General features: G+C 40.0%; 1 protein-coding gene across 2 annotated transcripts; it reads right to left on the bottom strand.

The window, feature by feature from the left end:
- Nucleotides 1–278: 278 nt before the first annotated feature.
- On the bottom strand, nt 279–24,238 carry LOC122057553 (two-component response regulator-like PRR95). 2 transcript variants are annotated; one of them, XM_042619690.1, is made up of 9 exons: nt 23,879–24,238; nt 11,695–11,856; nt 11,451–11,605; nt 10,718–10,828; nt 10,200–10,320; nt 9,613–10,063; nt 943–1,162; nt 759–800; nt 279–672 (listed from the first exon to the last, which is right to left on the bottom strand). In XM_042619690.1, exons 1-9 carry the CDS (start codon nt 24,165–24,167, stop codon nt 571–573), a joined length of 1,653 nt encoding a protein of 550 aa, XP_042475624.1. In that variant the 5' UTR covers nt 24,168–24,238; the 3' UTR covers nt 279–570. The 2 variants fall into 2 exon arrangements, with proteins under 2 accessions (XP_042475624.1, XP_042475625.1); XM_042619691.1 differs by lacking the exon at nt 759–800 and having other exon boundaries at nt 23,879–24,237.
- Between the last annotated feature and the right edge of the window lie 220 nt (nt 24,239–24,458).

Genomic DNA, 24,458 nt, shown 5'->3' with positions numbered 1-24,458 from the left:
GGCAAAGTTTCTATTGCAGCCACCATGATAATGGATCCTCCTATGCTGAATATGCATGTTGGCAGACTGCATTAGCTACTTGGAGAGCATTCTACTCGTTTCCAACTCGACATCAATCACACTACATATGTACAAGGTACTGCTTAGGCCCATGCAGTTACACAAGGAAAAAATTGACAAGGATATAAGTGAAATTTTCCAGGTCTATATTTGGTCTATCACTACTAGTAAGAACCATGTTCAGGAGTTCTAAGTTTATTTTGAACACCATGACACCATTAACTGTAAAGTTAGTCCTGTCGTGCAAGGACTTTATTCATTGACAGATAACAGATAATCCCATGTCATTAATCCTAGTTTGGAAACCATATATCATAATGTATCAGATGGAACCAATGAATATAGTACAGCAATTATTGGGATTTTAAACAACCCCCCCCCCCCCAAAAAAAATGCTATCAATTCCTGCAATGTAAGGGCTAAAAATTATTAATTCGATGTAGAAAAGTTTTAAGGCCCTGGATATCAACCTCTCACAATATTTCAAATTGGGTAAATGGCTTTGCTCAATCATCCAATTCTGAAACAATCTGGCTGATTTGCTTGACGCACAAATCTACCTTTTAAGCGTGGGCGTTGCTCTGCCAGCTTTTGTCTACCTTGATACCTAACCTGACAACCCAAAACTAATGCAAATTCAGTAGCAAAAGACAATTTTTTTTTAACCAAAATACAATAAAAAAAAAGGTGAATGGTACCACATATTCAGGCCAAAGATTTGAACTAGGCTCAATTGGTGGCTGATGCAAACATGGTAGTATATCAGAAAAAAGTAACTTTTATCAAAAGTCAAAAGTGAAAATGCCAAGACTAGTTCCATGAAACATCAAGGAACAAAATATGGCCCTTTCATTTAAAGTGGACTCAGGGTATATTTGTCACCTTTTTAATAAAACATCTGTCCTTCCGTTTCAAGCGGAATCTGATCAATGCAGCCTGACGTCGAGAACAGCTATTGTCCAAACCTTCGCCGTTACCATCTTGGAAATCATTTCCATTCCCACTATCAAGAGCAGTTCCTGTTTTGATGACTACACTTGTATCATCATTGCAGACATTGCTCCCACTAGCACCAGTAACATGGATTTTTCCACCCCCATACCTGCAAAAGAGTGGAGGAATAGGTGATATAGTAGAAGAAAAAGAAGAGGGGAAAGATCAAAAAGAAGATCATTGAACTATAATCCACAAATATGAGTTTAAAGCAAGGATTTTTCTCTTCTTTAAAGAGGGATGAAGATAAATAAACTGTCAGGTCTCTGGTTTTTTATTTATGATTTCCACCAAGAGGATATTGTCATAAGTTATGTAACATGAGCTTTGATTGATTGAGTGAATCATAGCAGGAATGATGCAGGAGCGCTTCTTTGGACTGGCACAAACCCATTTGGGAGCTTAGACGGAGATGATTCGGTCCAAATTGGGTTTCGGGCAGCGACTCAATACACATAATCGAGGATCGAATCAGTCCCTGCAGACCGAATCAGAATCGGCCAGAATCAGTCCAAGAACCCTGGAAATGGCCTCAGATCTGAAATTCACTATACCTAATCAGTCGAAATTGGGATTGGTTACAGCCGATTCCGACTCCAATCAGCTTTTTTACAATTTTTGAAAGTGATTTTGGATCCAGTAAAATATTTAGGGATTTATTTTCTTATTTGATGATATTGTTTTAGTGGATGAAACTAAAGTAGAAATTAAAACCTTGGAAACAAGAGATTTAAGATTAATAGATCGAAGACAGAGTTTATGATGTATAACTTTAGTCACACTATGATAGAAAATAATATGGTGAAAATTGAGGAGACAGAGAGAGATACCGCAAAGTGCTTATTTTAGATATCTAGGGTCAACCATAAATAAAGAAGGTGACATAAAGGATGATGTTTCACAGAGAATTAAAATGTGATGGATGAAGCGCAGACGTGCGTCTGAAGTGTTGTGTGACCAGTTTAGTCCTTTAAAGCTTAAGGGAAAATTCTATAAGACTGTTGTGCGACCGGCTATGATGTATGGGGTGGAATGATGGGGAGTGAAGAAGTGTCATATAGAGAAGCTATGTGTCGCATAGATGAGGATGTTAAGATGGATGTGCGGAAAAACTAGGAAGGATAAAGTAAGGAATGAACATAGTAGAGCTGATTTGTGAGTTGCCCCGATTAATGACAAGCTCCGAGAAAGTCATTTGAGGTGGTATGGCCATGTTCAACAGAGTCTTGATGTCTCAATAAGGAGGAGTGATCTGATCCTGATTGAAGGAGCTAAAAGAGCTACTGAGCTAGGGGTAGACCTAAAATGACAAGAGGAGAAGTAGTGAGGAATGACATGCATAGTCTAGGGCTTGTCCCAACTCCCAAGTATGACCGCAGATAGAGCTGATTAGAGGGCAAGGATCCATGTAGCCGACCCCATTTAATTGAGATCTTCCTATTCTGCTAGGCTGTGCTTCTTCCTTTTTACTCTCATTTTACTTTCATGTGACTTTCCTTTCTCTTATTTTGTTTTGCATGGATCCATGTAGTAGACCCCATTAAGTTGGGATAAGGCTGAGTTAGTCGTTGTTTTTATTTTCTTATTCGAGATTATCTTGTAAGCTTTATTTTAAGGACAATAGATATTTGAGTCTCTGTTGAAGCCAAGGAATGGCCATGAGTTTTCCTGCTTTCCCCTTCTCATCATTCTTCTTCTCTTTAGGGTAAGCTCTTAATTCTTAACTCTCACCCTACGTTTCTTCCACCTTGCAGCATTATTCCTTTTGATTCCTATTCTCTTCTTATATCTCTCCTTTCTTTTATCCTTGCTACCATTCTACCGTAACCCAAGTTCAGTAGAGAGAGGAATTAACTCTCTCATAACACAGCCTTTCAACTTCAAAGTAGAGATATAGAATCACCATAATAGGGAGACTTAAACCCCAAAGACCTATCCTATATTATCTCTCTTACAGTGAGCTTCCATTATAGAATCAAATCTAGTTTAAGGCTTACTGTTAGACCTGAGTTGCAGAAATTTTACTTTTGTAAAATTCTAACGACACAATAACTGTGTTCTTCCCATGTTTTCCTTCTCTTTTTTCTTCCCTAAAGTTTCTCTGAACCAGGAGGTGAGCCCTGTGATCCTAGGGTCCACAAACCCCCTATAGTCCCAAAATACCCCCTATTCCTGCCCCACACTTCTGACCCCCCACGGTGAATGGATTCCAATTCACTGCGGGTGCAGGAAAACTTTGTCCTTTCTTTAATCTCTTTAATATACTTATTTTTTCTTCGATTCCAAGTCTACCCTTATTCAATAAATCAAATTCTTTTTAGATTCCTACATACATGTATCCTCTTAAATATAAGATTCTACTTATTTACCAAACTACCGGTCTACCACTACCCTTGTAAACCTTGAGATATTTACCTGTTGTCAATTGTTTTGGTTATCACACACTTGGATTAACCATAGCATTCAAAATCTAAGGTTTTTGAACCCTGAGGTCACATTAAAGAAGATTATGATCTTACTAAGAATTGGAATGGGGACTAATCAATATTAGGCTGCAAGCATGCAATTATACACAGTTGAACGTAAAGGTGTTAATGAATTATGTCATTCAAGACAGGAGAATAACACAAATAACTTGACATTAACATGAGCAGCTTATTGAATTGTGGACATGAAATGGCACAAAATTTGATAAACCGGGAGGGAGGGTGTTCCTAATATAAAGCTAATAAACATGTGGGATGGGTCAATTTCAAGTTTGGAGGGGGGGGGGTCCAACATAAAAATCATCTATTTGCTTCCTGCTTGTTTTGTGTCTACCCAAAATTAGCCTGAACCCAAAACCAGACAACCTGGACACAAAGGGTCTGTATGGCAAAGCTTCTACTCCAAATTTGTATTTCTGAGTCGGAATTTCTATTAATTTGGAATACTTCTATATAAAAAAAATCTCAGCCACTAAAAAAGAACAGAAATACATATGGAATGCATATTAATAGAATTATTTATTCTTTTCACTCTCTTACCACCATCAAATCATTCCCACCTTTCAATCCATCAAAGCATCACTCAACCAACCCAACCAATCTCCATTATATCTTAAGAACCCATAATTCTATCAAACAGATGACAGAAAAAAATGTAACTAAAAAAGGGAAAAAAAAAAAAAAAAACATCCTAGCTGCTTTACCCAAATTGGGAGAAACAAAACAAATTACTCTGCCAACTGCTCTCTAAGGACAACATTTGTTTTAAGTTCCACACAAAACCGACTATGATTCACTATGCCTAGTGAATGCCAGTTGGTAGTACATGGGTTAATCCAAGTGATAGGAGGACCCACATCCATATCAGTGGCAATTTTAGCCCCAAAAGTAAGGAAAGTAGCTCAAATTCTGATTCAAAGTTTCGGTAAAATTACGGTAATGTTATCAGATGGAAATAAATTAAAATACAATATGGAAACTTTGTAATTTTAGCCACTTCCTCTACTCATTTTAAGCTGAAACTGTATCAATGAGATGGTTGTCAGGTCCTCACTCACAACCAGACCTACACATGTACTGCCACATGGCATAGTGAAGTGTAGTTTTTCCTTCAAATAATATATCTTTTTATTATTTCCCTAACCTATTTTTTCAGAGAGTAAGCTCTATTTCTTTTTGTTGTAATAATCGGTTTTCGGGAAGTTGTTAGATTCCAAATAGGTCCTTAGGTCCTTTAGGGGTTTAATGGTCCTTGTAATATTCAATAATTTTTCTCTGTTATTATTACTAAAGAAGGATGGTGTTATGTTAAACACAAGTCATTACCCCATCCAATATGGTATCAGAGCCTTTGGATCTAAAACCCAAAGTACCCTCTTTCCTACCTCAGATCAAGCTTATGATGTGATCCAGCTTGAGGACAGCCATCGTACCACTATCTCCCACAGCCTATTGCAACTCCCACCGAGAGATTTGCACTTGCTTCTGGCACTCAGTCCCTCAACATAGCACCACAGTCTGGTGGCTCCTCTACCAGAGTTCCAGCAAAGTGAGATTACTATGTTACTATGGCAAGGAGTGTCACGCCAAGGAGCATTGCTGGGAAGCTTCATGGTTGTATTGTTGATACATCTGAAAAAGGGCAAGGGAAGGGTCATAGCGGTACTTCTGGTCAGGCCAACCATACTAAGGTCCCATACTCGGACTCTGCTCTCAGCATCTCAACACCTTTGCTATCATCCGATGAGCTTACTGCCATCCAACGCCTTCGAACACGTTCGGAATCTCCTGCATCTACCAGTGCGAGCTCTGCTCATTCCACCCCTTTTGGGTCAGTACCTCTTTCTGTGGCCATATTATGTCTGTCAATTCTACCACGTGGGTTTTAGACTCCGAGACATCAAATCATACGACAGTTTACTTGTCTCTTTTCTCTAAGTACACTAACTGCCTTGGTAATGGTAAGTTCAAATTGGCTACTGGGACTTATTCCACTATTTTAGGAAAGAGTTCTGTTAATTGTACTCCTTCTTTATCCTTTTCTATTATCTTGCATGTTCCATCTTTCCCTACTAAATTATTGTCCATTAGTAGTCTTAATTGCAAAGTCACATTTTTCCTATCTCATTATGTTTTTCAGGATCTAGTGACAGAGGCAACGATTGGCTCTGGTAGGGTGCGTGGTGGTTTGTATCTGCTTGATGATGACTCGGCATTGCTCTCAAATCAGGCTTTTCAGACATCTTCTAAGTCACATCCCATCTCTTAATTACTACAGTGGCATCAACGGTTTGTTCACTTTGAGAACTTTTGCTAGGCTTTTTCCTTCTTTCAAGTATTGTAATTCGAGTCAGTTTTTTGTGAGGCATGTGTATTAGCTAAACAAACTCGGATCACCTATTCTGCTTTTGGAAATAACAGTGCAACTCCTTTTCCACCAATACATTCTAATATTTAAGGTCCATCCCGCTATGTGTCTGTCAATAGTTATCGGTGGTTTGTCCATTTTATTGATTGTCATTCTTAAAGCACTTGGGTTTATATGACGCAAACCCAAGGCGAGACCTATTATTGCTTTCAGTAGTTTCACCAAATGGTTCATACTTAGTTCGGTGCTACCATTAAGATCCTTCGAATTGACAATAGCTGTGAATACTTCAAAGGGTCATTTCAGGCTTATCTTTCCACTTATGAGATGATTCATCAGACCAGTTGTGTCGATACTCCAACTCAGAATGGTGTTGCTAAGCAGAAGAATTGCCACCTTTATGAGGTCGCACGCACTCTTATGTTTGAGATGTATGTTCCTCCATAGTATTAGAGTGACGTGGTTCTCACTGTCGCTTTTCTAATCAACCGAATGCCTTCTTGGGTTCATACCTTCCTCTCCCCTTTGGATCTTCTCCAGGGCTCCACTGCTTTTTCTGTTCCTCCCAAGGTATTCAGTCGTGTTTGCTATGCTCGAGATCATCATCCTCATAGGAAGTTTGATCCTCATGGTCTCCGGTGCATTTTTCTGGGGTACCCTCCTACTCAGAAAGGCTATCGGTGTTTTTATCCTCCCACTCGGTGTTGATTTGTGGCTATGAATGTTGCATTTCACGAATCTGGGTCTTACTACACTGCGGCACCTCTTCAGGGGGAGTCTTCTTCCATTGTGGAAGATGTGCTGCCTCTTGAACTTGTTATTCCTGCTAGTGTCCCGTTCCAAGGGGAGATAGACACTCCCATAGCCTTACTTCGGCTTGGCCTCAACCAAAGATACGTGTTTATAGTCGCAGACAGTAGACTCAGACCACTACACATCTAGCACCTACCCTACCACACCAATTGTATCCTCTCAAGCCTGATCTTGTCCCGTTGGACCCAGGTAATTCTCTTTCCCATTTTGTTGATGTTCCAATTGGTAATGTTGATCCGTCTCTAAAGTTGCCTTCGTAAAGGCACTAGGTCTTGCAGTTTACACCCCATTGTTAAATTTGTTTCTTATAACTTACTTTCTCCATCCTACCATAGTTTTTTGTCTTCTCTATCCTCTGAATATATTCCCCATACTTGGCAGGAAGCGAGTGTAGACTCACAATGGCAAACATCTATGGTTAAGGAGATGCAAGCTCTAAAGAAGAATGGCACATGGGATTTAGTGTCTTCGCTCATAAAAGAAGACAATTGGTTGTAAGTGGGTCCTCACAGTGAAACGAAAGGTTGATGGTGCAGTGGATCATAACAAGGCCAGAATTGTCACCAAAGGCTTCACCCAAACTTATAGGATTAACTACCAGGAGACATTTTCTCCATTTGATAAGATGAACACAATCCATGTTATCTTATCTTGTGTCATCAACTTAGATTAAGATTTTCAACACCTGGATGTGAAGAATGCTTTCCTTCATGGGGAACAACATTCCTCCTGAGTTCACTTACTCTAAAACCCAAGGGAAGGTATGCAAGCTTAAGCATGCATTATATGGACTGAAGTAATCCCCTAGTGCTTGGTTTGAGTGTTTTCATAAGGCTATGATTGCTATAGGCTACTCTCAAAGAAGTGCTGACCACACTCTGTTCATCAAGAGATCTTGTGGGAAGATTGCTATCTTGATCATCTATGTAAATGACATTATTGGTACAAGTGATGATCTAGCAGAGATTTCTCTTCTCAAAAGATACTTGGGTGAGGAATTCGAGATCAAAGATCTAGGAGAGCTTCTTTGCTTCCTTGGCATTGAAGTTGCCAGGTCTTCTCGTGGAATCTATCGGTCTCAGCGGAAAAACGTGTTTGGCCTTCTTTCTGAGACAGGTATGTTGGGGTGCAAACTGGAAGATACTCCTATTGAAGCTAATGGTCATCTAAATAGCCAGGAATGTGATTATGTGTACAAGGGGAGATATCTGAGATTAGTGGGGCTTTTGATCTATCTTTCTTATACACGCCTTGACATAGCATTAGTCGTCAGCTTGGTTAGTCAATATATGCATGATCCTTACTCGACACATATAGATGCACAACTCCGTTATTTGAAATCTGCCCTAGGACGTGGTATCCTTTTTTCTCCTCATGATCACTTTAGGGTGGAGGCCTTCACAAACACTGATTGGGCAGGTTCTCCTGATGACCATTGGTCTACTACTGGTTACTACACCTTTGTTAGTGGTAACCTTGTTATATGGTAAAGTAAGAAGCGAGCCGTGGTTGCCCGATTAAGTGCTGAAGCAAACTTCCATGCTATGGCTCATGGCATTTGTGAGTTCCTATAGCTTCATGGTCGTCTTATAGATTTGGTTGTCTATGTTGCCCTTCCTATGAAGCTCTTTTGTGACAACAAATCTGCCATCAACATTGCTCACGACCCTATCCGACATGATCAAACCAAGCATGTAGATATCGATCGGAACTCCATCAAAGAGAAGTTGGATATGTGTCGTACCACTGTGCCTTTTGTTCCCAGTAGTGAACAACTGGCTGATGTATTTATTAACGGTCTTAGCAATAAGATGTTTCATCCTATTATCTGCAAGTTGGGCATATGTGATATCTATGCAACAGCTTGAGGGGTAGTGTTGTAATAATAGGTTTTAGGGAAGTTGTTAGATTCCAAATAGGTCCTTAGGTCCTTTAGGGGTTTAATGGTCCTTGTAGTATTCTAGAATTTTCTCTCAGTTATTATAAATAAAGAAGGCTGGTGTCATGTTGGACACAAGTCATTATCCCATCCAACACTTTTTTTAAATCTAGAGTTTCTGGAATTGCTTATTAGACAGGTTATCCCCTACCATGGGAAGGCTAACTGGCTATGACCTCAGTGTTTGAGCTGAACACCTCATTCAAATTAATTCCTAGATATCAAAATGATATCTAAGATCAGCTTGCAAGAAGTTGGGAGTCTATAAAACAAGGATAGAGTGGTTAGCATTCCTGAATGGTAGCCAGTCCTCTCTTACTTCAGGATACCCTTTTTCCTTCTTTAAGTTCTCTTTTGAACAACAAAAGTGAAAAAGATTCTCTCTAGACCAGAAAGTTTTTTTTTTTCACTGGTTGTCAATCAAAGAAAATGACAAGTATCATACAAGTAGCAGCTAGTAGCAGATGAAGTTTACACTTGAAGACTCACATAGTTTTCATCTGCTTTTATCTCTACACAAACTTCTGCTTCAAGTAATTTAATATGAATAAGTATAAACAGGACTAGAGATCCAAGGAAATAATTGTTCGTACCAAACAGGAAAGTGTGAATTAAAGTTTTCCAAGTTGAAAACACCAACAGCTCCAAGTAAAACAAATACGTCTGCAGATGCATGTAGGCTAGACTAAAGCTTGCGAAGATTATACATACAAAATCATAATTATAAAACATTCGTTTCACATGTTGCTAAGGCGAAAAATTCCCATGGTCAAGTGAATACCAAAAACAGGACTCATCCACAAGAACATGTAAGCCTTTTTGGGACCCTATTTTTCCCTTTCCTCAGAAGGAAGAAAAAAATTTAACTATAAAGTCATAAAACCAAATAAATTAGTTAAACCAACAAAAACCGAGTAGTCCATAAGGAGATTACTCAACAAAAGGAAACTCACCTTGAAAAATCTGATGCATGAGAATGATTCAGCACATGCTCCTCCTGAAAAACTTCATCATCGTTGAATTCAAGTTGTGGTCCCCATAAAGAAAGCTTCCACGACTGTGAGGAACCAGAATTGAGTGTGCTTCTCTTTTCAACTGAGGATTTCTCATTTTTACAGAAGATATCTTCTGCGTGATCTTTGTGTTCCAAGATGGGAAACTTGTTTTGTTCAATGATTGTTGCCCCAATGAAATCAATAATTTCTTTTGAAGGTTCATTTGTTCTCCCAATTTGATCAAGAAGCTCAAAATCAATAATGGAACCATCCCTACTTCTGGACGAGGCTCGGTATTCCTCGCTACATGGGGATTCATTATAGAAACCATTGGCCTTCAAAATATTTTGTGTTGAATTTGCCACATGAATTGATAGAGACACATTCATTTCTTCCCCTGTTGCCTTATCTGCACAATCAGGTTTATCATATAAATGATAATACTTGCTGGCCTTAAACCATACTGCAAGTCCGCAATTGTGACAAACAAAAAAAACTACCTACCATACTGCAATTGTGGCAAACAAAAACAAGTACATACATACCGCATTCAAGCTTTGTTGATTCCAAGTCAATTTCTTGAACGAAATTCCCATTTTCACCTTCAGAATTCTCCCTTAGCTTCAGTGCACCTCCATTTTTTTCTTCTAGATTACTAAAAGATCTCTGGATATAATGATCACGCCCATATTAAAAAAACTCATTCAAAGACACAAATGATAAAGTATCTTTAGATTGAAAATAACAGAACTTCAGACTAAACTACATATAATTTTTTCCTTTTGCAAACCACTTTGACATTCAGATCAATTCTATGTTACTAAGGCTGTTTTGATCATTGGACTTGAAATTTTCATGAGAACTGGACCAGTTGAGTGAAACTGTGAAGATCCAATGTCATTGGCAGTTTGCATTTCAAACTCAAAAGTTTTGGACTCGAGGTTAAACACCGCCAATTGGTAACCTGTATACCCAATCCATTTGTTAAAGCATGCAAAACAAGTAAAGAACTGCAAACTTCCAAAACAAGAGTCAAACTTTAGGACCACGTGAGGATGCTTACCTGCGAATCACTTTCATTATCAGAACCACCCCCAGTTCTAGATCCCTTATCAGTATTTGAACTTCCATGATTGATAGGAGCAATATTGTCAGACACAGTCTCAAGTGTAGCCTGGTTCAGATTCCTATTGTTAGATCCAAGCCCAGAACTACTAGGTTACAGAAAAATATTTTGTTGTTTTTAATTAAAAGTACCAAGATTAACTACCACAATGATTGAGAAAGAAAGAATTAAAAAAAAAATGCTTTTCTAGAAAGGGGGGAAAAAGATGAATGAATAACAAAAAACAGATATTCATATTGAATTATGCAATCATGTTGCACCCTCTTTTGGATGGCAGTACACAAGGCACATGTGGCTCCTCTTTGGGTGGCCACACACAAATGTTCCATTAACATAGTCAGTCTGATGGAGTACCCAGTGCACAAGGCTCCCATCACTGCGGAGTTTGGGGAGGGTCATAATTTACACAGCCTTACCCCCACTTTGCAGAGAGGTTGTTTCCAAACTTGAACCTGCAACCAATAGGTCGCCACGGAGCAACTTTACTGTTGCACCAAGGCCTGCCCTCTAGTGGGTCTGATGGTTCTGATACAATATTTGATTATACAACCCAAAAGCTTAAGCTGTTAGGTGGAGAGGCTCAACTAGAGTATGGAGCCTTCCAAGGTCCCATAGTTAGTTGATGTGGGATAGTTCCGAGTAATTTATTGGTAAGGGGAAAAAAACATACATGATACTTCCTCCAGACATGCTGCCATAAGTTTCTTAGTTCGTTATTTCTAACTGGCTTCAATAGAAAGTCTGCAGCACCATTCAGCATGCATTTAAACACTATGCCAAGGGAATCATGAGAAGACATCGTTGTGGAATTGTGAGAAGACATCACTGTTGCAACACAAGTGAAAGAGAGTTACAAAGCCAAAAAGAAGGTAAGACTAAGATGAAACAATTTTATTTCTCTTTGTTTAACTTACTGACAACAGGAATATTTTTGCACATCTCATTGTTCATCATCTTGGAAAGAAGACCAAACCCGGAGAGAGAGGGCATAACCATTTCAGTTAAGACAAGATCAAAATTGTAGTGTTTCTCCTTCAGGGCGTCCCAAGCTTTGAGCCCGTCTGCAACTGCAGCAACTGTTTAAGCCACAAACAGAAGACCCAATCAGTAGGAAAAGAATACCATGAGGATGTTACTAAACTAGCTGGTCTAAAACCATATAAGTAATTAGAAAGTGCATGCACAGGATCCAGTCATCTCAATATGTGATGTCTAATCCAATCAAGTTCCTAGAGTGAAGGGAGTCAACCTTAAACTCTAGAGTTCAATCACAGTAGGGCTTGAAAGTCAAACAGAAGTCATTGTGGGTCCCACAAGAATTCCCTGGATATCTCATAAGATGCAGCAAAAGCCCAAGAGTTGTCTCCTGGATCCAACTGAGGTAAGTCCAATTTTCTTTGGATTTTTGGATATGATCTTGATCGGTTTCTTGGACTGGTAATGGCTGCAAAGTATACATTCATATTCCACAATGACTGCAGATTGTTGAATACAAAGTGTTCCCTTAAAGGTTTGGTAAGTTTTATCTGTATATGTTTATCACTAGGTTATCAATTCCAACTGTTTCCTTGTTTAGGGACTGGCTTAACTCTAATTCCCATTTAAAAAAATCATGATTCCTTCCATTACCTTTACACCACTTATAATCGTTCCTAGTCATTTTATTTTAGTACTACTTTCAGGTTACTCAAAAATATAAATTATTCGAATATTTCAATTTTTTTTATTTGAGTAATCTAGTTTTTTTTTATCTTTTAGTCCTAATATTAATTTCTGTTCCTAGATCTAGAAAGGATCTAAGAATTAAATGATTCATGATTGAGATCACTCAACTTATTAAACTATACTGTTGAGATGGCCATAGTTAGTTTTATTTTTACCTTGGTTAAGTTTTATTATTTACTATTTACCATAGTAAGTTTTGTAGCTAGGAACGGTTAGTCAACGTTAAGTCATGTAGATAGGGACGCATAGTCAACGTTACCCTATTTTCCTTATTTGATTTATTATAATCTTCTTATAAATAAGGAAGACTCAGCCATTACTAACAAGTCAAATCATTCCCTAATCTTTGATTCTCAAGTTGGTATCAAAGGCAAAAACCCTAAAATATTTTTCTTCTTTTTTGGTTTTCTTCTACACCCTTGGGAGCCCTTGCATCCAAGTCTAGCATGGTAGACTAAACCTCGTTCCATACAACCTAACCCCTAATCCACTACACCTTCTCCCGCTTCCGCCTCCGTGGCGACATCACTGCCTACGCCTCGCCGTTGTGGTCTCCTTGCCGCTGCCTGTCGCTACCTCTGCTACTTACGCTCTCTGTTGCATATTGCTGCCAGCACCTGTCGTTGCCTATTCCTGCCTCTGTTGCCTGTGCCCCCTACTACCTGCGCTTGCTGCTGCTCGTGCCTACCTGCACCTATGCTTGCACCTGCTCCTGCCTATGCCTGTCACTGCCTGCACCTGCTGCCATCAACACCTTCTGCCAGAGCCCCTTTGTGCCTGCTTGCACAATCCACGTGTTCCTCTCTCTGAGGTATGACCACAGTAAGTGATAATGCTAAGGTTGTGGTTGCCTCCTCTGAGGCCTCTGATGGTCACTGTTCAAGCAATTAATCCACTCTTCATCCTGAACCCATCAAACTTAATGGTCAGAACTACCTCACATAGTCTCGTGCCTGCCTCCTTACTATCTGTGGGAACAACTTCTCTGGTATTCTCACTGGAGACACTCCTCAACCAATTGATCCAGCCGCTGCTAACACCTGGTTAGGCAATAATGCCATTGTTATGTCCTTTCTGATAAACTCTATGGAGCCTACTATCAGACCAAGCTTTGTCTTGTTTTACTCTGCCAAGGATCTCTGCATGCAGTAAAGCAAACCTATTCTCAAGGGGGAACTATGCTTAAGTCTATAAGATTCGTCGTACTGTAAAACCACCTCTCAGAAAGGGTTGTCTCTCTCAAGTTATTAGTCCACCTTATGCAGCCTATGGAAACAACTAGATTTCTATCACCCAATCCCTATGGCTTGTCCAACTGATGCTGGTACACTTCAGAAGGAGCGTGACATGGAACAGGTGTATGATTATCTGACAGGTTTTAATCCTAAATATGATCAGATCATGGTACATATTCTGGGTCGCGAGACTTTTCTGACTCTTCTCCAGGCATATAAATTGGTTTAATCTGAGGATCATCGTCACTCTGTTATGCTACCCTCTAGAATTCCTATTCAGTCTGCACTATTGGCTACTCTGACTGTTGAAACCTCGTCTAAGGGTTCTACCCCTCCTCGGGAAACTATTCAGCGTAATTAATGTGGTCGTCCCAAGGGTGGGCATAATCGCAAAACTGGAAAACAAGGCCCCCATGCCCATATGTCTGAGTCTGTTGACAGTGCCTCCACTATTGCACCATTCTCTTTGGATCAAATGGCTGCCCTCCAGCAACTAATGACACAGTGTAGCACTTCTCTTGCTCCTCTTATGTCTAACCTTGCTCAAACAGGTAGTTTCCTTGTTTCTTCCTCTCATTCTCCCTTATGGTTACTTGATTCGGGTGCTTCCGATCAAATGACAAGTAGCTTTGAGGTCTTCAATACTTATATTCCGGTCTAGATAAGGTGCGTGTGACTAATGGTACCTTGTCCCCCATTTCTGGTAAAGGTTCCGTTTCCTGTACCACTACAATTTCTCTTCCATTTGGGTTGTATGTCCCAAAATTATGTGCTAACCTTATTTTCATCTATCGTTTAACTAAGGAGTTGTATAGTTCTGTTCAAAAATTTTTTTTTCTACCCAATGCCTTTTTCAGGATTTGGTGGCTGGTGCAACGATTGGGTATGGTCAGGTCCGTGAGGGGCTCTACCGCTTGGATTCTCCACTAGTTGTGCCCACTGTTAGTTAAAATGGGAATGGAAAAAAAACAGAAACGTACGGTACGGGTTTTAAACAGATAAAAACGATGAATAGTACGATCAAAAAAGGTAAAAAAAAAGGGACGGCAAACAGACGAAAACGAATGGTACGAGTATTAAACATGTAGTTTTCAAAAAAACGAAACCAAAAAAACGGTAGTATACTCATGCAATTTGAGAGATTATTACCTGTATACATGCATCTAATGTTCCAAAAGCTTTGGGAGTCCCAAGATAAAATAGCCCAATGGGCTACAAGAAAATGAGATGTTGCTAGCTTTAGCTTCTCTTTACTCAATGGGCTATAAGAAGATGTGATTTTTTTCCTATAGATAGTATGAAAGTTAAAAACCAAAAACCAAGCACCATATTGTCTTCACTCTTCAATTTTACTAATAGGTTTTTTTTTTGTTTTTAATTAATTAATTTTTTAATAAAATTCCTATTTTACCCTTAAAAAACAAATACGCATTTAAAACAGCCGTTTAAAACGGATTCTTTTTCCGTTTTCGTTTTTTTTCGTATTGTATAATAGCATACGGGAAAACGCGTTTTAAACGGCAAAAAAAAGCAACCGCGTTTTAAACGTGTTTAAAACACATTTTAACTAACAGTGGTTGTGCCTCCTCCTATGACAACGCATACTCTTAGTTCTCTCTCTCTCTCTCTCTCTCTCCACCAGTGGCACCATCGTCTGTTTCCTACTTTAGTCAAACATTATGGTTTGAAACAACTTAAGTGTGATGTATGTGAATTTGCTAAACATTCATGCACCTCTTACTTTCCTACTGAAAATAAAAGTGATATTCCTTTTTTTATTATTCATTCAGATTTGTGGGGTCCTTCTTGGGCAATTGATAGGAATGGCTTTCATTAGTTTATTATTGTTATTGATAATTGTACTTGTTTGGCATAGGTATATCTGTTGCAAAATAAGTCTGATGCCTTCTCTTGTTTTAAATCTTTCCATGACATGTTTCATACCTAGTTTGATGCTATTGTACGAGTCCTTCGTAGTGACAACGGCACTGAGTATATAGATGGGGAGTTTTAGAAATACCTTGATTCTCAGAATATTCTCTCCCAAACATCTTGTGTTAGGACACCTGAACAAAATGGGATCCCGGAGTGCAAGAATCCTCATCTTCTTGACGTTGCTCGGGCTCTAATGTTTGCTACTGGTGTTTTTAAATATCTCTGGGGTGATGACATTCTTACTGCTGCCCACCTTATTAACCGGGTGCCCTCTAGTGCACTTAACTTTAAGCTCCCTATTTCTTTTCTCCCTGATCCTACAATTGTTTCTAGTCTTCCTCCTTGGGTATTTGGGTGTGTCTGTTTTGCCCATAATTCCTCTCCTTCAAGGTCCAAGCTTGATCTTCGGGCTCTAAAGTGTGTTTTCCTTAGTTACTTGGCTTCTCAAAAGGGGTATAAGTGTTATCCTCCTCCTACTCGCCGCTTGTATGTCACCATAGATGTTACTTTTCATGAGTGTGAGGTGTATTTCACGTCACCTCTTTAGGGGGAGAGTCTTGAGGAAGAGCCTCCTTTTGTTATTGATACATCTCCTATTCAAGGTATAACTCCCGTTCAAGGGAGCCACCAGATCAGCCTGTAAGATATATGATCACTTACACTTAGAGGTCCAAGAAGCAAGACGCCACTAGTAACCAGCCATACCCTTCTGAAGCACCTCCATCGGATTCACCAGTATCAGGTAATACTTCTTCCATACTTGATATTGTACCAATTACTTCTTCAGAGCCTCCCATACTTGATATTATACCTTTTGCTCCGACAGTAGGCAATTTTCCTATCGCTATTAGAAAAGAAGTTCGTTCCTGTACCAAGCATCCCATCTCCAATTTTGTTTCCTATGCATCTTTATCTCCCTCATATTGGGCCTTTGTTTCTTTGTTGTTTTCTGTGTCTATTCCAGATGGTTAGAAGGAAACTACAAATTATCCGAAGTTGAAAACTGCCATAGTTGAGGAAATGTTGGCATTAGATAAAAATGAGACCTTGGAACTTGTTCTTCCTCCTCAGGGAAAGAAATTAGTTAGGTGCAAGTGCGTGTTTACAGTCAAGCAGAAGGATGATGGGATAGTTGAGCAATACAAGGCACGCATGGTGGCTAAAGGCTTTACCCAAACCTATGGGATTGATTACCAGGAAACCTTTGCCCTAGTTGCAAAGATGAACACTATCACGGCATTGCTATCTGTTGCTGCAAATATGGGATGGAATCTTCAACAACTGGATGTCAAGAATGTGTTCTTGAATGGAGATCTTGAAGAGGAAATTTATATGGATGTTCCTCCTGGCTTTTCCACTCCTTCCAGTGCCGGACATGTCTACAAGTTGAAGTCATTGTACGGCCTCAAGCAGTCTCCTAAGGCATGGTTTGGAGGTTCATAAAAGCTATGATAAGTTTGGATATAGATAGAGTTAAACTGATCACACCTTGTTCACAAAGGCGAAAGATAACCAGGTCACTGCTCTGATTGTCTATCTTGATGATATTGTGATTACTGGTAACAATGATGAGGAGATCTCCAACCTTAAGGCCTTACTAGCAGCAAATCGAGACTAAGGACCTAGGACCCCTTCGGTATTTCCTTGGGATTGAAGTGGCTAGATCTAACTGAGGTATCTTCATTTCCCAAAGGAAGTATGTTTTGGATCTCCTTATTTAGACAGGTATGCTTGGGTGCAAGCCTGCGGATGCCCCTATGGAGGTCAATCATCAACTGAGCAATGCAATGGGTGACTCTGTTGATAAAGAGCAGTACCGGAGACTTGTTGGCAGTCTGGTCTACGTGTTCCACACCAGGCCTGATATTGCTTATGTTGTGGGTATTATTAGCTCGTTTTCTTCATTTTCCCAGGACACTTTACCTTGATGTTGTGTACCGGGATCCTAATGGTACTTGAAATCCACTCCTAGAAAGGGTATTTTGTATTCTAATCAAGGGCACTTGAAGAATGAGGCCTTTACTAATGTTGATTGGGCTGGATCTATTGATGATAGGCGATCTACCTTTGGATATTGTACTTTACTTAGAGGAAACCTTGTTACTAGGCGAGCAAGAAATAATCTGTGGTATCTCGGTCTAGTGTTGAAGCCGAATATCGCGCAATGGCCCAAGGGATTTGTGAGTTGGTCTAGCTTAAGAGCCTACTGAGTGATCTCGGAGTAAATGTTGAAGGTCCTATGCGTCTGTGTTGTGATAACAAGGCAACCATCAGCATCGCCCACAACCCTATTCAGTATGATAGGACTAAGCATATTGAGATTGATAGACACTTCATCAAAGAGAAGTTTGACCAAAGGGCTGTCTGCATTCCCTTTTTTAGTACTACAAATTAGTTAGCTAATGTGTTCACCAAGGTTGTTCACTGTAAGGCATTTCATTCTCTCGTCTCCAAGTTGTGCATGTATGATATATTTGCACCAACTTGAGGGGGAGTGTTGAGATGACCGTAATTAGTTTTATTTTTACCTTGGTTAAGTTTTATTATTTACTATTTACCATAGTAAGTTTTGTAGATAGGGACGCTTAGTCAGCATTACCCTACTCTCCTTATTTGATTTATTGTAATGTTCTTATAAATAAAAAAGACCTCTATCATTACTAACAAGTCGAATCATCCCCTAATCTCTTATACTCAACTTATACTTAACCATATATTTTTATTAGGTGATTGCCCCATGCAGTCCTATTTTCTTAATTCAAAATCCAAAATCTAAAAGGCAACTACTCAAAATTGTAAGGATATTCTTTAATCTCAATAAGACTGACTCTCGACTTGAGAAATAAGCAAACTACTTAGAACCTCAGCATGAAAAGACTTCTTTTATTAACAAATAAAAGGGATATTATAGATAATCTGCAATGACTTAAGAAGGATTCCGTAAACCAACCTTATAATATAAATATAGTCCAGCATGAGGAGACAAAAGGTCTGGAATTTAATTTTTTTGGAATGAACAATTCCATAGAATAGTTCTGCATATGATCTGAATTTTCGATGCATATTCTTCACTATTGATAGAAAAGAGGAAGAAAAACTATGTACATATGTAATCTTTTTTCACTATTGCCAGTCCAGTCTTGCATTGATCCTCATACCATTCAAGAAAATGGAAAATCTTTTAATGCTCTGAGAATGGATATGTACCAGCTCTCTAGGGATTTTAATGCATTGCACTCTATCTCTGGCCAATCTACTGCTACCATAATCATTTTTTCCTAGTGGAACTTTTATCACATGTGATATAGTTAATAACCAACAAGCGGACAATCAATGCTTTTTATCAGGAGATGGGGATTCAACACTATGTTTCAACGCCCTAGTTCTGTTCAACTGATGGAGGATGCTGTCAAACATACGTACACAGTTCTTGTAATGGATCATGATTGTATAATGAACTTTTGTTTTACTCTTAGGGATGTGACTCCTGACATAGTTTGTCTGCTTCATTATATATCATTTTGGGGCCTTTGGTTCAAATTGTCAGACTTACTTTACTGCCAGTTTCTAATTGCCTCCTCTCCTGGAAGACATGAGTTTCACTTTCATGTAGACATCTCCTGCAGCTGAGTTGAATATTCAATTTCTTCCTTGCTGCATTATTATTGTTTTACCTAAAAAATTCATCCCATAAAATTTGGACCGATTCTGATAACCTTAAGTATTGACATTCCTGAGTTGATCTCCACTCAGCCCTACACCATATGTATGGTATTCAACTTATTCTCTTCATATTTTCTTTACGTATTTTAAATTAAATTAATTCATTTAGGGTTTCTATATCCTGGCTCCATGACCCAGAAAATTTCAACTGTTAAACCAAACAAAAGAGCAAATTAATTTGGGATGAAAGAGCAGAAGTTATAATGCATGTGAAGCTCATAAGATCATAGTAACACGAGGAAACAAGAAACAGGAGTAACATAAAGCATGTGAAAGCCCATATCAAGCCACTTGTTAACTATAGAATGAATCAGCATATGTCATAGTTGGAATAGTAATAAACGATGTGAACAAAGGATGACCGTCCACTGCATTTCATAGCCAACGTTGCCTCAGCATTAATCCTTTCTATTCAACTACCACCTATCTATCTATCATGTTAAAAAAAAAATTTGTACACCAAAAAGCAAGCCCTTTGGACACATGCAGAGAGAATACTCACCTTAAAAACCTTTGCGGCCTCTGACTCCAAATGTATGACTGCAAGGAATGAAAAGAAATCGTGACCTTCCAGAATTTCAGGCCTTGCAAACCATCTTTCCTTCATCTTCTTCTTCATCTCCTTTCTTCTCTAGTCTAAGTTGTGACATCACTGAGGAGGGATCAGACGTCTGCCATTTTGAGCTTTCTTCGTTTTTCTTCTTGTGATTAATTTATTGGCCTAAGAAATTTATGGATTTTTCTTTGTTTGACTGAATATTGTTCTTATTTAGTTGTTTTCCTTTTGTTTTTTCTGGCGGATGACCTACAAAAATGAGAGACTTGAATCAGCTCTGCAAGAGCAAAGGAAGCATCAAGGCTATATAGTTCTTTGGATAATTGTTGTAGCTTGGTTTTCCAAGTTGCCTGAATGGACGACCTGGGTTCTGCTCGTGGCCCTGGCTGTGTACAATTTGGTTGCCGTGTTGGCCCCTGGCGGGGCCATTGAAGCTCTTGGTTGAGCTTGCCTCGAGCCGGGATGAGGAGCTTCATCATGGATCCTCAACGGCTTCTGTCTCGGGTGCTCCCTTGATTCTTTAGATTTTCAAGAAACAAAATAAGACATAGTGGGGGAGAGAGAGAAATGGAAAAGAGGAAAGGGAGATGCAGCAACATCGTTTCCGGCCGCGAGCGAACGTCGGAGAGAGAGAGACTGCAGCAGGGGTACGGAGAATGGGTTGTGGCAACAGAATGGATTCAATGGTTAAGATGCAGAGATTAAGATTGGATGGTGGTCAAGAAGGTGGCTTTGGCATTTTCCGAATCCAAGATATCAACTCGATCGGGTTTCTTAAGCTTATCTGGAAGATTCTTTATAAGTAAAAAAGCACTTGGGTCTCCTGGGTCTACTCTACTCTCCTTTTTATAGACTTCATCTAGACTGTCCTCCCCTCCTCCTAATACTTCTTAGGTTTGGCGTAACATCCTTAGCTTTAGGCCCGTGGACATCCGTGCCATTCACTCCTCTATCTCGGATGGCCTCTCCACCTCTCTTTGGCTGGACAACTGGCACCCTGTTGGAGTCCTCTCTACAGTTGGAGCCGGAACCATCTACTCCTCCGATCTTAATGAAGACTCCTTGGTTTCCTCAATAATATTTGATGAGGGTTGGTCTCCCCCCGCCTTCTTTCCCCCTCCTTGATATCTGGTCTTCCTTATCCCCTTCCTCCTAGGCATCGTGGAAGACACGACAAAATCATCTGGTCTCCTTCGCCAACTGGCACCTTCAGCTCCTCCTCAGCTTGGAATTTTATTCGTACCCATAGTCCCCCAGCCCCCTTGCGTAAGATTGTTTGGTTTCCTTGCCATATACCACACCATAGCTTCACTGTTTGGAGAGCCATCTCTAATTGCCTCCCCACCCAATCCTTCATTCTCTTTCGAAACATTCAGGTCTCCCCCACTTGTTATCTCTGCTGGAATGGTACTGAAAACATTGACTATTTGTTCTTCACATGTCCCTTTACCTCGAAAATGTGGAAGCGTGTCCTTAGCTCTTGCTAGCCTAGTAGGAGAGGCATCCTCCCCCTCTCCAAGGAATGGATTTGGCTCGATATGACATTTGCTGGCTCTACTATATGCAACATTATTGGCAAACTAGTCTTCTGCACCACCATCAATCATATTTGGATGGAGTGAAATCTTTATAGATGGACCTTCAAACTATCGCTCCTTGGACAAGATATGGAAAGCCGTCTATTTTGATGTTAGATCCAAGCTCAAGATCCTCCCCCGTCGCCCTGGTTGTGATTCTCCGTGAAACAGGATCATTGTTGTATCCTGCAATCACCCCCCTTTTCTATCTTCCCCCCACCCCTTTGGTTAGTTGGTGTTGTCAGCTTCTCTAGGCCTTTCTTCCCCCCCCCCTTCCTCCTTTTCCCCTCGGGCTGTATATTCTCTCCCTCTTTTTTCTCCTTTTTGGTAATGAATTTATTTTTATTCATAAAAAAATAAAAATAAAAAAATAAAAAAAGATTAGAAAGTGAATGAGGGTGTAGGGAGGCATGGGAGAAACTTATATATATATATATATATATGGGAAACAACCTTGTTGGTTTGGGGCAAGAAACACCAGACAAGCGGGTCTGGAAAGACAATATTGCCCCCTATGTGCACTGAAGATGCTCTCATTGGCCCACGTGTCTGGTTTTTCTTGTGTCAGACTGATAGGGTTTTTTGTCATATATATATATATATATATATAGGGAAGTGTTTCCTATAGGGGAGTGCACTTCCTATGCATGCGCAAGGGCCAATGGGGGTGCACAGAACACATTCATTTCATGGGGTGTGGGTGGGGTCATTCCGCCCCCCATGTATTTGGGTGTAGGGGTCACACTCCCCAATAGAAACCTTTTTTTCCTAAAGGGTGCCCCTACCCCTACCACCACTTCCTTGTGCATCTAGTCGTGGGAATGCTAATAGACAAAGTTCTCTCTCCCAATAAATTTTGGAACTGAAATCATGGATATTTCAATCAAATAAATTCACTTATTTTTACAATGTCACGAATTTTCACTATATTTTGAGTTGTTTGAAGTAATACATGTGTTCTCAATACCCCGGTACTGGATCTCCAATTCCCCACAAGTAAATGTCAAGAAAAAAAATGGAACCATTAAACAAGGGGGAAAATGATATATAATGTTTTAGAGGCCCAAAAGAAGTACAAAATTTCATTTAGTATAAATATCATAGTTTTAAAAATTGGATATGATTCATATTGACCAATGACCAAGGCCGATCCCAGATCCTTGACCGATTTGATACCAATCAACCCTTAAAAAATAATAATAATAATAATAATAATAATTAAAACATATACACAGGGATAAATCCGTCCATTCCCGACCCAGCCCGAGTTTAAAACCTTACTAAAGATCTAAACCGATTCATTCCACATGCCCTTTTCCTCTACCCAAAAAATAAAATCGACATGTCCTAATAAAGATCCAATATATCCCAACCGAACACATGTATGAGACACGTGTCCTCGTCTCGTGATTTGAAAAAAACATCGAACGAATCGAAGGAGGGCGGTGGGGCCGGGGAGTGGGGAGTGGGGAGTGGGGAGTGGGGAGAGAGAGATATAGTCGTAAGGCAACTATCGCCGGCCACCGGAAGCTCGGAAGGGGGAAAAGAGAGACATGATGTGCAGGGAGGGAGGCACGCAATGCTTCGGGAAGACGCCTCGGTCTCCGGAGATGGGGTAGGGAAAGCGGGAGAGAGAGTTGCAGGGGCGGGGGAGACTAGAGAGTGAGGAAAGGTTGCAGAGAAGGGGGCGCGAAAAAGAAAGCAACGCAGTGAGAAGGAGGACGGCGATGAGGCGCGACATACCTGACGACCGGGAATTGCAGAGGACGCTGCCCGCAAGGAGAGAAATGGACTGGATTGAGAAAGAGAGCGGTGACGAGGCGAGTTGCAGGTGACCGAGAATGCAGGTTTCGTCAATGAGACACAGCTGGTGACTCGCATACGGTGATCGAGAATCTTGTTCCGGTGACTCTTGCCCTTCATGCTTTTTCTTGTACTTACTACGAACTTCGAATCTGGCCGATTCTTATTGGTTAATTCTCCGATTTGTTCCAATAAAGTAGTTTGTTTTGAAGTAATCCGAATCGGTTTCGATTACTCGAACCCTGCCGGCTGCGATGTATAGACTAGAGTCACCCAGTCTCTGTTCTTGGACTCATAAAAATAAGATCTCAAACCAATAATATCAGATTTCAACTATACTACTCTTAAGTAAACCAATCTAATAGGAAAAATCGATTCTTTACTTTGTGCCTACCAGCTGATCACTCATAATAATTAGAGAATTCAAATTTGTGAAGCATTGTAAGATTTTGTAACAGATATAGAATAATTAATTGTTTAGTGAATCGAAAACTGATACTCTTGAACAGAACAGAACAGAACAGAGCAGAGCATTTCAGAATACCTTGGTAGCTACATTTCCTGAGCATAGCAGTAACTATATGCCTGGTGGACTGATCGTTCTCGACGAGCAACACCGAAAGGAGCCTCCGAGGTAGAAACCGATCCCACAGTATCACCTGCTCATCTCCTCTCATTCTCACCACCAAGCTCGACTTTCCGCGCTCCGAAGACGCCGCAACACCACCGTCCTTCACCAGCTGAACAGAAAGTGCACTAGAAAATCCAGCTCGCTGCTCTGTAGCTTGTTCGGCGGCAGCGGTCTCCTCCCTTATTTCCCGGCGATTCTCCATTCCATTTCCCGCCTACTATCTGTTGCTTCACCCCTTTTTATGGGAATCTCCGAGTCTGGAACTCCGGATCGCCGGATCCTACTTCCTAGGCCAGGATTGTTTCTTCAGAGACTTTCTTTTCTGGACACATAATACACGTGGCAGTGCCACATTTCGGAACACGCCTACACCTAGCCCGTTTGGTATCGTTCTAAAAAATCGTTTCTATCGTCTTTTCATTCTATTGAAACAAAAAAACACAAAAAACTGTTTGGCAACATCATGATATATTTCAGTTTTTTTAAAACAAAA

This window comes from Macadamia integrifolia, chromosome 12 (assembly GCF_013358625.1).
Source record: "Macadamia integrifolia cultivar HAES 741 chromosome 12, SCU_Mint_v3, whole genome shotgun sequence".
Lineage (NCBI taxonomy): Eukaryota > Viridiplantae > Streptophyta > Magnoliopsida > Proteales > Proteaceae > Macadamia > Macadamia integrifolia.
The sequence above is the reverse complement of the archived record's forward strand: the minus strand, read 5'-3'. Positions and strand labels throughout refer to the sequence as shown.